At 37.2% G+C, this 14,547-nt stretch overlaps 1 protein-coding gene across 1 annotated transcript in view; it reads left to right on the top strand.

The window, feature by feature from the left end:
* Positions 1-11,934: 11,934 nt before the first annotated feature.
* Positions 11,935-14,547, top strand: part of LOC132190757 (TMV resistance protein N-like) — an 11,162-nt gene continuing 8,549 nt past the window's right edge. The window contains exon 1 of the mRNA XM_059605807.1: positions 11,935-12,461. Coding sequence (XP_059461790.1) covers positions 11,935-12,461 — 527 coding nt within the window. The remainder of the gene's footprint in view (positions 12,462-14,547) is intronic.

Below are 14,547 nucleotides of genomic sequence, written 5' to 3'. Positions count from 1 at the left end.
ATTTATTTTTTCATAACAATGATTGATCCAGTTGATATGGACCCTATCATATCAGTCCAATAAGATGAGTGTAGTAGTTATTTTTTTTTAGCATTACCCTTTTTTTTCTTTTCTTTTCTTTTTTTTTTTTTTTTTTTTTTTAAGAAATACAACATTTTATCTCAAGTATTACTGAATGCCAATGTGTCAATGTCAATCAACTAACACTTCAATTTGTTTTTAAATAAATCTAAAGGTTATTCGAGACTACCACTTTAACATTATGAGATACTTGTAGGATAAAAATGCGATTTTTAGCGTTACTATAAGAACTTATGAATCAAGGCCTCCAAAACGAAGATCCATTTTAAAAATTACATTTTTATCCCATTATTATCTCATCATATTATGTGTCAGTGTCAATCAACTCTTATTAAAAAAAAAAAAATCTAAAAACTATATCAACAAAATAAAATAATAATAAAATAAAAATGACCCCCAATAGTTGATAGGCCAATTAGGGCTGTAAATGAGTCGAGCTTTGTCAATACTGGGTCGGCTCATTACAGAGGACATATAATCGAGCCGGTCTCGAGCTCGAGCCGAGCTAGAAAACCATTGCACAAACTCGGCTCATTGGGCAATTGCATTGGCTCAGGATCGAGCTTGGGCTCACTAGAATGGGAAATTCGAGCCGAGTCAAGTACTCGAGTGGCTCGACTCGGCTTGAGCTCAAAAATTAGAAGATAATTTCTTTCCAGGCTTTTCGAGTCTGAGCTCGAGCTTGGTTAATGGGCCACATGAGCCTTAAATGTGTGGCTCAGCCCGTTTAAGGCCTGTTTAATGGTAAAAAAAAAGTAAAAATTAAAATCACTAAAAGTCTAAATTAGTGAAGAAAACCACTACATTCATCAGAAAAATTTAATATAATTGTATGATTGTATCAACATCAGCAAACAACCATGTGACAAACTACAAGCAAATTGGAAATGAACATATAAATATAATAGAGATTACATGCAAATTGAAAATGAACCTATAATAGAGATTACAAGCAAATTGAAAATAAACTAATAATAGAGATTACAAGCAAACTCAAAATGAACCTATAATAGAGATTACAAGCAAATTCAAAATGAACATAAACAGCAAGATTACTTAAAACAAAATACATTAATTTTGGTTCCCACTTGTGTTGATCAAAAATCTACCTAAATTAATAAGTAAATAATTGTACGCTTTACCTGCAAGTGCACAAGGTCAACATAGTAGTATATGGTGCAAGTACAGGATCATTCCCACGAGGATTGCTGAATTTACGTTTAAAAATAATTTCCTTAAGTAAAATGGAGATTGAGTTGATAATAATAAAAAGGGTATGATTTTGATATCCACCACTAATTATATTCAATTAATATAACAATATGCCAATGCTTTGATCATGTTATGTATATCTAATGTTTACCAACTTAAGGGCATAGGTGTATACTCCTTAAGCTATAGATTTCCCTAAGCAACGAGTTAGGCATGGGTGTATACTCTAACTCTTTTCTTTCCTAAAGGATTTAACATGGTATATACTAAGTTGTTCTTTAGAAAAACATATGTTCTATGGAAATCGACAAACACACGAGGCCTAGGGCATGGGTGTATACTCCAGGTTCCCCATGTTGATTAACCTAAGAATCGCGGTGTGGATTCTTTTGTTACTTAAGTTAAACCCAGGACTCGGTCATCCAAATTGATCTAACTAACTAGTCCATACCACATGCACATGTTGATCAGGCACACACATATGAGAAATTTATGCAAGCAGGTATTAATCAAGTTAAATAGCACAACAAGATCATCACAAGGCACCAATATTGAAATATTAATTTAACATAACTAGGGTTTCAATCTAGCCCTACTAAGTAAATTAGCTACACATAGAGTTGATGTTAAACATCTTCATAAAATAAAATAAAATAAAAGAAAAGAATAAACCCGAGACTTGAACTTCAAGAGCTCCTCTTCTTCTCCTCCTCAAGTATATCAATTTTAGAGGCTTAAGAGTCTATTTATAGGCTTTAGAAGTCCTAGACAAAGTAGTAAACCTAGGGATTTCGTAGGGTTTTGAGACCTATTACAATTGGGAGTTGGAAAACCCTAATATGGAAAGAATGCCAATCTAGCCGCCACTTGATATGTCTCTTCGCACGGGTGCGCTCGATCGCAGCCCATGTGCACTCGATCGCAAGTTTGCAATCGATCCTTCTTCTAGCATGCGCTCGATCGCTCCCGGCCTCCTTTATGCTAAGTCCTCTTAGGTACTGCGCTCAATCGCAGGTACCCTGTGATTGATCGCAGTACCATGGAGCTCCAATTTTCTCCATCTTCTCTTTTGAGCTCAAATCACCTAGTTTTACCTAATTTTCTTCCAAAAGCTTGTAAAAGTATGAAAACCACAAAAAAGAATTAAAATGGCCTAATTAATTAAAACCAAAGGATTAAAACATGCAAGTTAAGGGCTGAAAATATGAATATTTTAGCACTTATCACACCCCCAAACTTACATATTACTAGTCCCTTAGCAATACAAAACTAAAAACAGGAATGAAAAACAAAATATAAATCCATCTTTCTTGGAATGTACGATTGCATTTAGCGTATGCAATAAGCCTTTTAAACCCCTAGAAATTCCCTAGTGGACGAGTGAAGTCTTGTGAGGGTTTTCTAGAAATGTTACCCACAAACATCATGCAAGAGTTCATGTTATCCCCAAAAATTAAATGTCACCTCAAGATCATGATTTTCATTCATAAGCAAGCTTAAAAAGATGAACTCCACATTCACAATAAATTGGAATCTCGAAGTGCAATTACTTACAAAGGACATACTAAATCATCACAAGCTTGAAATTTGTGTATAGTGAATTAGTACAAAATTATGAGGCTTCCAAATCTTTCCAATATGCAATGTCTCCTTATCTCAGAATTCATTGAAATTCCTATTAGAGTGACTCATTGGCATATTTTTTTTTTTTTTAATTTTTTTTTTCTTCCTTTTGATCAGGTTGTGCAATGTTGGTTCCCTTTTTTTGTTTTTTGTTTTCCTTTTGATCGGGTTGTGCAATGTTGGTTCCCTTAAGCTTTCTATTTGACCCTTGTAGCGAGTGTTAAGTCAATGACTCCCAAACCAAATGGTTTTAGGGCATTAGGTGTAGAGACACCCCTAAGGATCTACTAACTCGAGTAAAAAAGGCTACAAAACCAACTAACAATGACATTGATCAAATCCAAAATTTTCACCTTTTGACGTGAACACTCAATCCTTTGAGGAAAGAGGTCCAGTTACTCAGTGAAAAGCTTTCAATGATCATTTATTTATTCTTTTTTTTTTTTTTTTTCATCACTATATATGCCATAGTGTCATCTAATAAGTCATCTAATTTCATCAAAGATGCAAAAACACACATATCAGACCTCATGTCATACCTCACAGATTATGTGCTAATGTGCTTGAGTGCTCAGTTCAAACATGTGATTTTCAACTGTCCTAAGCAAGTATCCAAATTAACAAATTCACTCATCAGATTATGTGTTTAAAATTTTAAGCTCACTGATGAATTCAAGCCATAATTCTTTTAGATCAATTTAAAATTTAGGGCAAATATGAACATGCATAAATTTCTTTTCTTCTTTTTTTATTTATTTTTTATTTTTTTAAATAAAACAAACAAACAACACAACAATTACCTTGAAATTGGGACAAAGTGTGTGTGAACATGTGTGCCCATACCCCCAAACTTAAATGACACATTGTCCCCAATGTGTCTAAGTAAAGGAAAGAATGTACCCGGGAGATGGTCAAAATAGTCTTGGAAAGCATGGCTCGTAGCACACCCCCAAACTTGAATTGAAGTACACTTGTCCCTGCAAAATAATAAAACACACAAACAAGTAACAAGAACCAAAACTAAAATTAATTAAAAATTGAACTAAATAAAACAAGAAATAACTATGGGATGCTGCCCAAGTGCGCTCGATCGCACACGTGGTGCGTTCGATCGCACTAACAGAGTGCGGTAATCCCACGAATGGAGCCCTACGCTCGATCGCACGCTGGGTACGATCGATCGCAGTAACAGAATGGAAAGCATAACAAAATATAAAAACACTAAAAACACCAAAATACAAGAAAAGAAAAACAAAATATAAATAAAACAAAAGGATATGTTATGGGGTGCCTCCCATGAGCGCTAAGTTTTACGTCTTCAGCCAGACGGTGGTCCCTTCTCAGTGTTGTCCAGAAGTAGATGCTCCAGGTGGTGGTGGTAACCGGCTTAGGATGGACCGCATCAATTCTTCCAGGGCAGCTAAGTGTTGATCCATGAGTACCTTATCTTCCCGAGCCTCCCTTCTTTGATCAGCTAACTCCCTCCAAAGGCCTACCATTTGTTCACAAAGGGATCAGTATTGGATGGCTCGAATGTCAATTGAGGCCTAATCCTCATCTTCTACTACCGGTTCATCTTTGGCCATTGGCTCGACCTCATCCACCTCTTCCCCATCTTCTGGAGGTGCCCGGGGCATATGGGAGCAACTCTTGTTTCATTGGTGAATGCCAAATATTGGAGTGGTGGTGACTGGCTCATCAGCTGCAGTGCCCTTAATGCCCTTTTTTCTCAGAATGTATGTTATCAACTAGGGGAAAGGCAATCCCCATGAATGTGTGGACTCGGCTCCCCCAATGTGCACTCCATTCCAAAATTTATGGATTTGGTTCCAAATGATGTCGGGAATGGAGTACCAAGCATCCTTGTGGAAGGCGTAAAGAGTTTGGAGAAATTGATCACGCCTTTGAGTTTTGTGTCCCGAGGGGAAGGCATTTCGGTGCAAAATGGAATCCACAAACCACAACCTTCGAGGTAGCTTGGACCGGCTGCCGGCATTGTGGTGGGCATCCACATAGTGCCCTTGGCATATATCTTCAATGATTTCTGCCACATAGTATCGGCGCAGTTGCTCGGCAAGATTTGCAGTTTCTGGAGGATGCTCATCATTGCACTGCAAGGCTGCGGCTATGTTGGCCCTGAACAATTTGGCCTCGTACTTTTGAGGAGAGAGTAGCCAGGTTGTCGCAATCATGGGAAAGCTTGGCATAAAATTCCATGACCAACTTCCAGTAGGCGGTAGAGGTGACCGGTTTAAAGAGCTTCTTGAGTCCCCTTCGCCTAAACTCGGCGACTGCCCATTGAGTCGCCTCATTGTTTTGAAAGTCTTCTCTTATGGCGAAGGTGGCTTCAAATAGCAGCTCCCGCTCCTCAAAAGTGGGTGGGGGAGAGATGGCCTGGGCCTCGGACCCCCTGGATGATGAAGCACGGGTTCTAGGCATTGTGAGCTTGACTGGAGACTTTTGTCGAACAAGTGGTGTGCACTTCTGATGATCACAAAGACAAACTCCGGCCAAAGATGCCCAAAACTCCCTGCAAACACACAAAAATCCCAACACAGAGGCAATGTGTGGATGAACACCCACAATTGCAAACAGAATGAGAAAAATTGAAGGCTGGGGGAGTGTTCAGAGATGGGTGTGAATGGGAATGGGAAAAAGGGTTGTAGGTTAATGTGGTGGAAAATATGGTGGTGTAGTGGCCGGTGATGTGAACTGTGTGGTAGTTGTGAGGTAGAAAGTTTGAAAAATAGAAGAAAAATGGGAGGAGGACGAGTGTGCTAGAGGTGAGTGTGGGAAAAGCTTGTACGGCACCGAGAGGAAAGGTTGTGGGCCAAGGGGAAAAGTGACCTAAAATAGGTCACTTGCCCTGTTGTCCGAGTGCGCTCGATCGTATTCAGCAAGAGATGTGCGTGTGTGGGTCATGTGAGCTCGATCGCACCTAAGATGCGTTTGATTGCACGGACAAAAAGTGTCTTGGCCACCCTTCGGTTACTGCGCTAGATCGCATACTTGGTGCGATCAATCATAGTAACAGAATGTCAAAAATAATTTTTTTTTTTTTTTTTTTTTTTCAGAGAACAAAACAAAACAAAAGTAAGGCAAAGGTCAACAATAAAAATGAAGCATAAAGGATAATTGAGACATATGTGAAGTAAATAAAGTAAAATGAAGAAGACGAGAGGGAGAATGTTACTGCCTTCAGTGGCTTCAGTACCGCTGTTGTGAGTAGATGCGCTTGAGGTTCTTGCCTGCTCAAACACGTCTACTTGTGACTGTAAAGCTCCTAGTGTGAAGAGCTGCACTGAGCTCTTTAGTGTTTGACTCAAGTGCCCCTGTAGGAGCAGGACCTCTTAGAAGTGTAACTGCCTTCATCTGCTGGTGACTCCCTAGGTTAGGTATTGTTTGTGCTGGGAGTTCTCCCTGCTTCCTCTCACTCAGCTCTTTTGCCATTTGTCCCATTTGCACTTCCAGTTTCTGTATGGCTTGCTCAGTCTTTGTGTTGACTTGTTTTTGATCAGCCATGAATTGCTGTTGTGAAGTCACCAGGTTATGTATCATATTTTCCAGTTGGTTCATCTTTGGCTCTTGGGTTGGTTGGCTTGTTTGTTGGGGCCCTTTCTGCTATCCTTGATTATTGCTCCAAGAGAAATTTGGATGGTTGCGCTATCCTGGATTATAAGTATTGGAGTATGGGTTGTTTTTGTGGGGATAGTTGTTTTGTCCCACAAAATTCACCTCTTCTTGTGCTGCAAAAGGACACGTCTAAGTGGTGTGATCTAAATGGGAACATATAGCACATACCTGGATTGGTGTGTCCTATTGCAGGGGTGAGATTTTCTGAACAGTCATGGCCTTGACAAGCATGTCCAATTTTCTATTCGACCACAGCCAACTGATTGGTTGATCCCCCACTGAGGTTTACTTCATACATGCCCTTGCTCTTAATTCCTCTTCTTCCCCTTGAGCAGAATTGTTGTGAGTGTTCACTTAATGTCTCGAAAAGTTCCATAGTTTCCTCACTACTCTTCTCCATAAGTGTTCCTCCACAAGCTGAATCCACCATCCCTTTGTTAGTATCATCTAATCCTTCATAGAAAATTTGTACCTGATCATTTTGAGGGATGTTGTGGTGTGGGCACTTTAGAAGCAAGGAATTGAAGTGGTCCCAGGCCTCAAAGAACAAATCTCCGTCTCGTTGTTGGAACATTTGAAGTTCCCTTTTAAGTTGTTTTGTCTTCTGGGTTGGGAAAAACCTCTTCAGAAACTTGATGGTCAATTCTTCCCAAGTATGAATGACTCTGCAGGCAAGGAATTGTACCACAATTTAACATTATCTTTCAAGGAAAAAGGAAAGAGAACTAACCTGAGTCTCTCTGGAGTTAGGCCTTGGACATGCTGCAACTTGTATAAGTCAAAGAATTCCTTAAGATGCAAGTTGGGGTCCTCAGTAGCTGTGCCTCGGAAATGAGTCAATGCATTGAGGATTTAGGGAGACATGTAATAGCTTCCATCCACCTCTGGTTGATATGCTATGCAAGAGGGTTGATGGAGGTTTGCTGGAACATATGCCTGCTTCATTGGTCTCCTCACCCGTGGTGGATTTGCCTTTAATGGTCTTGGCCTAGTTGGATTCTCTTGCAAATCTTCCATCTCAATTTCTTCTTCTTCTTCTTTGTCTTTAGGTCATTGTTGAATTGTCCGCTCAATTTTAGGATCGAGTGGAAGAACAGTTGAGACTTGAGATCGACGACCTTGCATGAACTGATTTACTTCTTCAGTTAGGCAGCTTCAGTATTGCCGGTTCGGATACTCCCTAGAACTGCGCTCGATTGCAGGTTGGTGCGTTCAATCGCAGTGCGCTTGATCGCACTTGACTGATGATTGATCGCAATCACAGAATGTCAATTCGCAACCTGCAACAGGAAACAAAAAAATTAGGGATATATAAAAAAAAATAATTTTGATTTTTTTTTTTACTAACAACTAAATTAAAAATTGAAAATTAAAATAACAAAGCTAAAGGAAAATAATTTTTAAACAAAATTCGCCGCAATCCCCAGCAATAGCGCCAAAAACTTGTTGATAAAAAATCTACCAAAATTAATAGGTAAATAATTGTACGTTTTACCTGCAAGTGCACAAGGTCAACATAGTAGTATATTGTGCAAGTACAAGATCATTCCCACGAGGATTGCTGAATTTCCATTTAAAAATAATTTCCTTAAGTAAAATAAAGATTGAGTTGATAATAATAAAAAGGGTAGGGCTTTGATATCCACTACTAATTATATTCAATTAATATAACAATATGCCAATGCTTTGATCATGTTATGCATATCTAATGTTTGCCAACCTAAGGGCATGGGTGTATACTCCTTAAGCTATAAATTTCCCTAAGCAACGAGTTAGGCATGGGTATATACTCTAACTCTTTTATTTCCTAAAGGATTTAGCATGGTATATACTAAGTTGTTCTTTAGAAAAGCATATGTTCTATGGAAATCGACAAACACACAAGGCATAGGGCATGGGTGTATACTCCCGGTTCCCCATGTTGATTAACCTAGGAATCGCGGTGTGGATTCTTTTGTTACTTAAGTTAAACTCAGGACTCGGTCATCCAAATTGATCTAACTAACTAGTCTATACCACATGTACATATTGATCAGGCACACACATATGAGGAATTCATGCAAGTAGGTATTAATCAAATTAAATAGCACAACAAGATCATCACAAGGCGCCAATATTGAAATATTAATTTAACATAACTAGGGCTTCAATCTAGCCTACTAAGTAAATTAGCTACACATAGAGTTGATGTTAAACATTTTCATAAAATAAAATAAAAGAAAATAAAAGAAAAGAATAAACCCAAGACTTGAACTTCAAGAGCTCCTCTTCTTCTCCTCCTCAAGTATATCAATTTTAGAGACTTTAGGGTCTATTTATAGGCTTTAGAAGTCTTAGACAAAGTAGTAAACCTAGGGATTTCGTAGGGTTTTGAGACCTATTACAATTGGGAGTTGGAAAACCCTAATATGGAAAGAATACCAATCTAGCCGCCACTTGATATGTCTCTTGCGCACGGGTACGCTCGATCGCAGCCCGTGTGCGCTCGATCACAAGTCTGCGATCGAACCTTCTTCTAGCATGTGCTCAATTGCTGCCGGCCTGCTTTATGCTATGTCCTCTTGGGTATTGCACTCGATCGCAAGAACCCTGCGATTGATCACAGTACCAAGGAGCTCCAATTTTCTCCATATTCTCTTTTGAGCTCAAATCACCTAGTTTTACTTCATTTTCTTCCAAAAGCCTATAAAAGTCTGAAAAACACAAAAAAGAATGAAAATGACCTAATTAATTAAAACTAAAGAATTAAAACATGGAAGTTAAGGGCTGAAAATATGAATATTTTAGCACTTATTAACTTGTAGTTGCCACAAACTGGCTCTCTGAGTCTCTGCATTCAATGATTTAAAATATGTTACATGAACAAGTTAATATAATTAAATTCAGAAAGAGATAAAAGATTAGACCAATGAGAAAAATGCAACTAAATTACACAGCCCTAGTTGCCACAGTCCCACACAATCACTGCATTCAATGTAAAAAAAAATAAAATTATAAGATGTTTTTAACTCCCTTGCAAGATGTCAAGGGAGAATTATCACTTAAGATTATGCAAAAGGATCTTTTAATGATTGTTCAAAAACCAGATCTACAAAAACAATAGGAGGGCAGAATGAACACAAGTTGATATATGATATAGGCTAATAGACTAATACTACAGCTAAACACATATAAGAAAAACCAATATATGTAATGTAGATCAACTTGAAAACAACAAAAGGAAACTGGAAAAGTGAACAAAGTATATGACCTCAATTCCAAGTCTCCATGCAGTTATAACTTATAATAAAGCTTAAAACAGGCTGTTTAAATGTCCAATATTCCAAGTTCCAACAAAGTTAGCAAATGTATAACAATTAATACAGAACATAACATCAAAATATAATGTGACATTCAAATTACATATTTAATAAGCAAAGGAAAGCAGTAAACAGATTTAGTTTTTTTAGAGAATCCCTCACAGAAATGAGAAAACAGCATTCACGGCAAATTCGGCAATTCCACTTTCACTATTTCTACAAACACAAACACAAAGTTAATAAGGTGAAATTATAAGTAAAAAAGAGCTTGGAAATATATAAAATAACATAATCATAAAAGTACTTGCATTCAATGATTTAAAATTAGTTATATGAACAAGTTAATATAATCAAATTCAAAAAGAGATAAAAGATTAGACCAATGAGAAAAATGCAACTAAATTACACAGCCCTAGTTGCGACAGGCCCACATACACACAGTCACTGCATTCAATGAAAAAAAAAACATTGTTAGATGTTTTTAACTCCCTTGCAAGATGTCAAGGGAGAATTATCACTTAAGATTTGGTAATTAAAAATTTCACATGGACCTTTTAATGATTATTCAAAAACCAGATTTGCAAAAACAATGGGAGGGCAGAATGCACACAAGTTGATACATGATATAGACTAATAGACTAATACTACAGCTAAACAAATAAACAGCCTAAAACCTAAACACACATAAGAAAAACCAATATATGTAATGTAGATCAACTTGAAAACAACAAAAGGAAACTGAAAAAGTGAATAAAGTATATTATCTCAATTCCGAGTCTCCATGCAGTTATAACTTATACTAAAGCTTAAAACAGGTTATCCAAATGTCCAATATTCCAAGTTCCAACAAAGCCTACGAAGGTATAATAATTAATACAAAACATAACATCAAAATATAATGTGACATTCAAATTACATATTTAATAAGCAAAGGAAAACAGTAAACATATTTAGTTTTTTTCAGAGAATTCCTCATAGAAATGAGAAAACAACATTCACGGCAAATTTGGCAATTCCACTTCCACCATTTTCTACAAAAACACAAAGTTAATAAGGTGAAATTGTAAGTAAAAAAAAGCTTGGAAATAAATAAAATAACAAAATCATAAAGTAACTTACAGGTATTCGAGACTTTTTCTTAATGTTATGAAGTGCTCTAACCCAATCTGAACCACATAGGAGCATCTGATTAGTATCAGTTGATAATGATGCTCTACGGGGTTCAATAACTCTACCACCCGCACTGAAAGATGATTCTGAAGCAACTGTACTAATTGGAATAACCAATATATCTCGTGCCATCTTAGATAAGATGCGGTACTTTAAGGCATTGGATTGAAGTGCAAAATGGCGAAGAAAATTTAATATATCCAGAAGTTAGAATTGTGATGGTGGTGGAGGAAGTATTAATGGAAGTGCTAAATGGCAAAGAAAATGTAATCCAATTTCAGCACTTCATTTGTGAATTAAGATTACGGGCAACAATATTAGTCACTAGATAAGAGAATTGTGAGCGTGAGTTTAGGTGTGAGTGTCCAATCACATGACTTTCTTATAAGAAAGGATTTACATATGTGTGCTTTGAAAAAAAAAATGCAATAAAGGAATTGAAGTGCTTGTCTTTTCTCTAACGTCTAACACGGGAACAAATTTATGACTTTCTTATTATCTTTGAATTCAAATTGCTTAGAAGAAATGTAAGAGAATTGAAAGAGCTTCCTTTTTTTTCTTTGAAGTTTTTGTGTCCAAATCAACCATTATTAGTGTAATTTATTGTTCCAATTTGAACACGGGAACAACTACACAAAGAGTTGTTCCCGTGTTGAGAATGGATCAATAATGGTGATGCGTTAGGGAATGATCACATCATAACAGCTGTGGTTATCCCCACACCATATTTAACTATTTAAGGGGATGCCTATCTATAAATAGTTAAGGGGATGGAGGACGAAGTCCATTCAGCTTTCTTTTAACTATTTTTCTTTGTTTTCCTCTTGGATTTCCACCCTTTTATCCTTCCAAACACTTTTATTCATTTTACTTCAAATAAATTATCAGGATAAATCAAGTCTTTGGGAGTTGAGCCATGGCTATCAGAACATCGAGATCTCTTGAAGCCATCTTCTCTTCATCTTCTTCCCCCCGTTCCAACTGGATCTATGACGTTTTCTTGTTTTTCAGAGGCGAAGACATGCGCAAAAATTTCACCAACCACCTTTACTTTGCTTTGAGAGATGCTGGAATCAAAATCTTTAAAGATGACAATGAGCTCCAAAGAGGACAATACCTTGCATCCAAATTGATACGGGCAATCCAAGGATCCAAAATCTCTATCATCGTTTTCTCAAGGAACTATGCGGCTTTGAGGTGGTGCATGGAGGAACTTGTGGAAATTATGGAGTGTCGAAGAACTTTGAAGCAACTGGTTCTACCTATATTCTATGATGTTGAGCCCTCTGATGTGAGAAACCAGACAGGTAGTTTTGCAGAAGCATTCGCGAAACATGAAGAGCATTACTTGTTGGACATGGACACAGTTCTCAAGTGGAGAAGAGCTTTTTTGTCTGAGGCTGCTAATTTGTCAGGGTGGGATCTAAGAAAAACGGCAGACGAGTAAGTTCGTATAAGCAATAGTTTTGTCTTTCACCTACTATGTTTTCTATATATACATATATTATAATACGAACATTTGTTTTATTTAAAAAAAAAAGAAAAGAAAAGAAAAAACCAAATCTAACATAGTCAAAGTATAGTCATACATATCGGACATTATAAACAATGGAAGTAAGTTTTTAGGGTGGAACCACCTCAAAACATTTTTGCTTATCTCTTTCTCATTTTTCTCATACTTTCTTGTTTTTATTTTATTTTACTTTATATTCTATCAATTTTTTTTATTTTTTATTTCATTGCTAAAACAATAATCATATATATAAGCTGAATCACTCTTTAGAGGTAGTCTAGAATTGTGACATGTCGTGTGAACCCAATTTTTTTAATGGCTAAACCGGTTTTTTATAGCATAATTTTATAAAAAAAAATAAAGGAGAAACTTCACTAAGCCCCCTTGAACATCCGCCCGATTTTGCAAACCCCTCCTGAACTTCCAAATCTCTCATTTTGAACCCCTGAACTTCCATTTGCTCTCACTTTGGACCTCTCTGTTACTTTTCAACGTTAAATTCAAACCGTTTGACTTTTTATGCCCATTATACCCCTACCCAGCCCACTTGAAATTCCGAAAATGCCCAAAACTACAGCACCCACCCCAGCCCAAACGACACTGTTTTGGGCGTTAAAATTATATATATCTTTTCTTTTAAAACAAAAGAAAAAGAAAAAAGAAAATGAAAGGGAAAATATAAAAAAGCTCCTAAAGCTACCAGTCGTTTTCGATTTAGCCCCCTAATGTTCCAAAAGTGATAAATTAGCCCTCCAAACTATCAAACTATTGCATTTTGGCCACTCCGTTAGTCAAAACCGTCAATTTAGACGGAAACTACAAAACGATGTCATTTTGTTAGGGGTAAGTTACTACAATGCCCTTTTATGAAAAAAAAAATTGGGAAAAATATAAAAAAGCCCCCCAAACTACCAGCAGTTTGCATTTTAGCCCCATAATGTTCAGAAAGTGATAAAGTAGCCCCCCAACTACCAAACAGTTGCAATTTGGCCACTCTGTTAATCATTACTGTCAAATATGATAGAAAATTTAAAACTACGTCGTTTTGACAAGGATAAGTCATTAAAATGCCCTTTTAGAAGAAAAAAAAAATCATATTAAAACAAGCATGCAAAACGGCGCCGTTTTGCTTGAAATTAGGGTTTCCTTACACTTACCAAAACGGTGCCGTTTTGGTAAGTGTTAGGAATTAAAAGAAAAAACCTTAGATCCCACGCAAAAAAAATCCCCAACCCCAATTTATCTCTCCCCCAAACCGCCGGCCACCACGTCGTTCTATCTTCGGTAACCTTCTCCCTCAAGTGAAAAAAACGCAATGCCCCTCTCTCTCTCTCTCTCTCTCTCTCTCTCTCTCTCTCAAAACCGGCTGCCCATGCCACCACCATCCATCACCGCCGGCCAGACCATCAAGTGGCTACGAAGCGCCATCGAAAAGTTCTTACCCATTGTAGAAATCAAACAAAAAAATCACGTTCGTAGATAAACAACACCGATCCGACAGCTATACCATGAAATACAATAAAAAGATTGAGTTATGGGTAAGATTTACAGGCTGTCGGAGATAGACGACGTGGTGGCCGGCGGTTTTGGGGAGAAAGATAAACTGGGGTTGGGGGTTTTTTCGTGGGTCACCTGCGTGGGGTCTAGGGTTTTTTCTTTTAATTCCTAACACTTACCAAAGTGGCATCATTTTGGTAAGTGTAAGGAAACCCTAATTTCAAGCAAAACGGCGCCGTTTTGCTTGCTTGTTTTAATATGATTTTTTTTTTCCAAAAAGGGCATTTTGGTAACTTACCATTGCCAAAACGACGTAGTTTTAAATTTCTCATCATATCTGACGGTAATGACTAACGGAGTGGCCAAATTGCAACTGTTTGGTAGTTTGGGGGCTACTTTGTCATTTTCTGAACATTATGGGGCTAAAATGAAAACGGTTGGTAGTTTGTGGGGCTTTTTTATATTTTTTCCATATATATATATATATATTTTTTTTTCATAAAAGGGCATTGTAGTAAC

This window comes from Corylus avellana, chromosome ca8 (genome assembly GCF_901000735.1).
Source record: "Corylus avellana chromosome ca8, CavTom2PMs-1.0".
Lineage (NCBI taxonomy): Eukaryota > Viridiplantae > Streptophyta > Magnoliopsida > Fagales > Betulaceae > Corylus > Corylus avellana.
The sequence above is the reverse complement of the archived record's forward strand: the minus strand, read 5'-3'. Positions and strand labels throughout refer to the sequence as shown.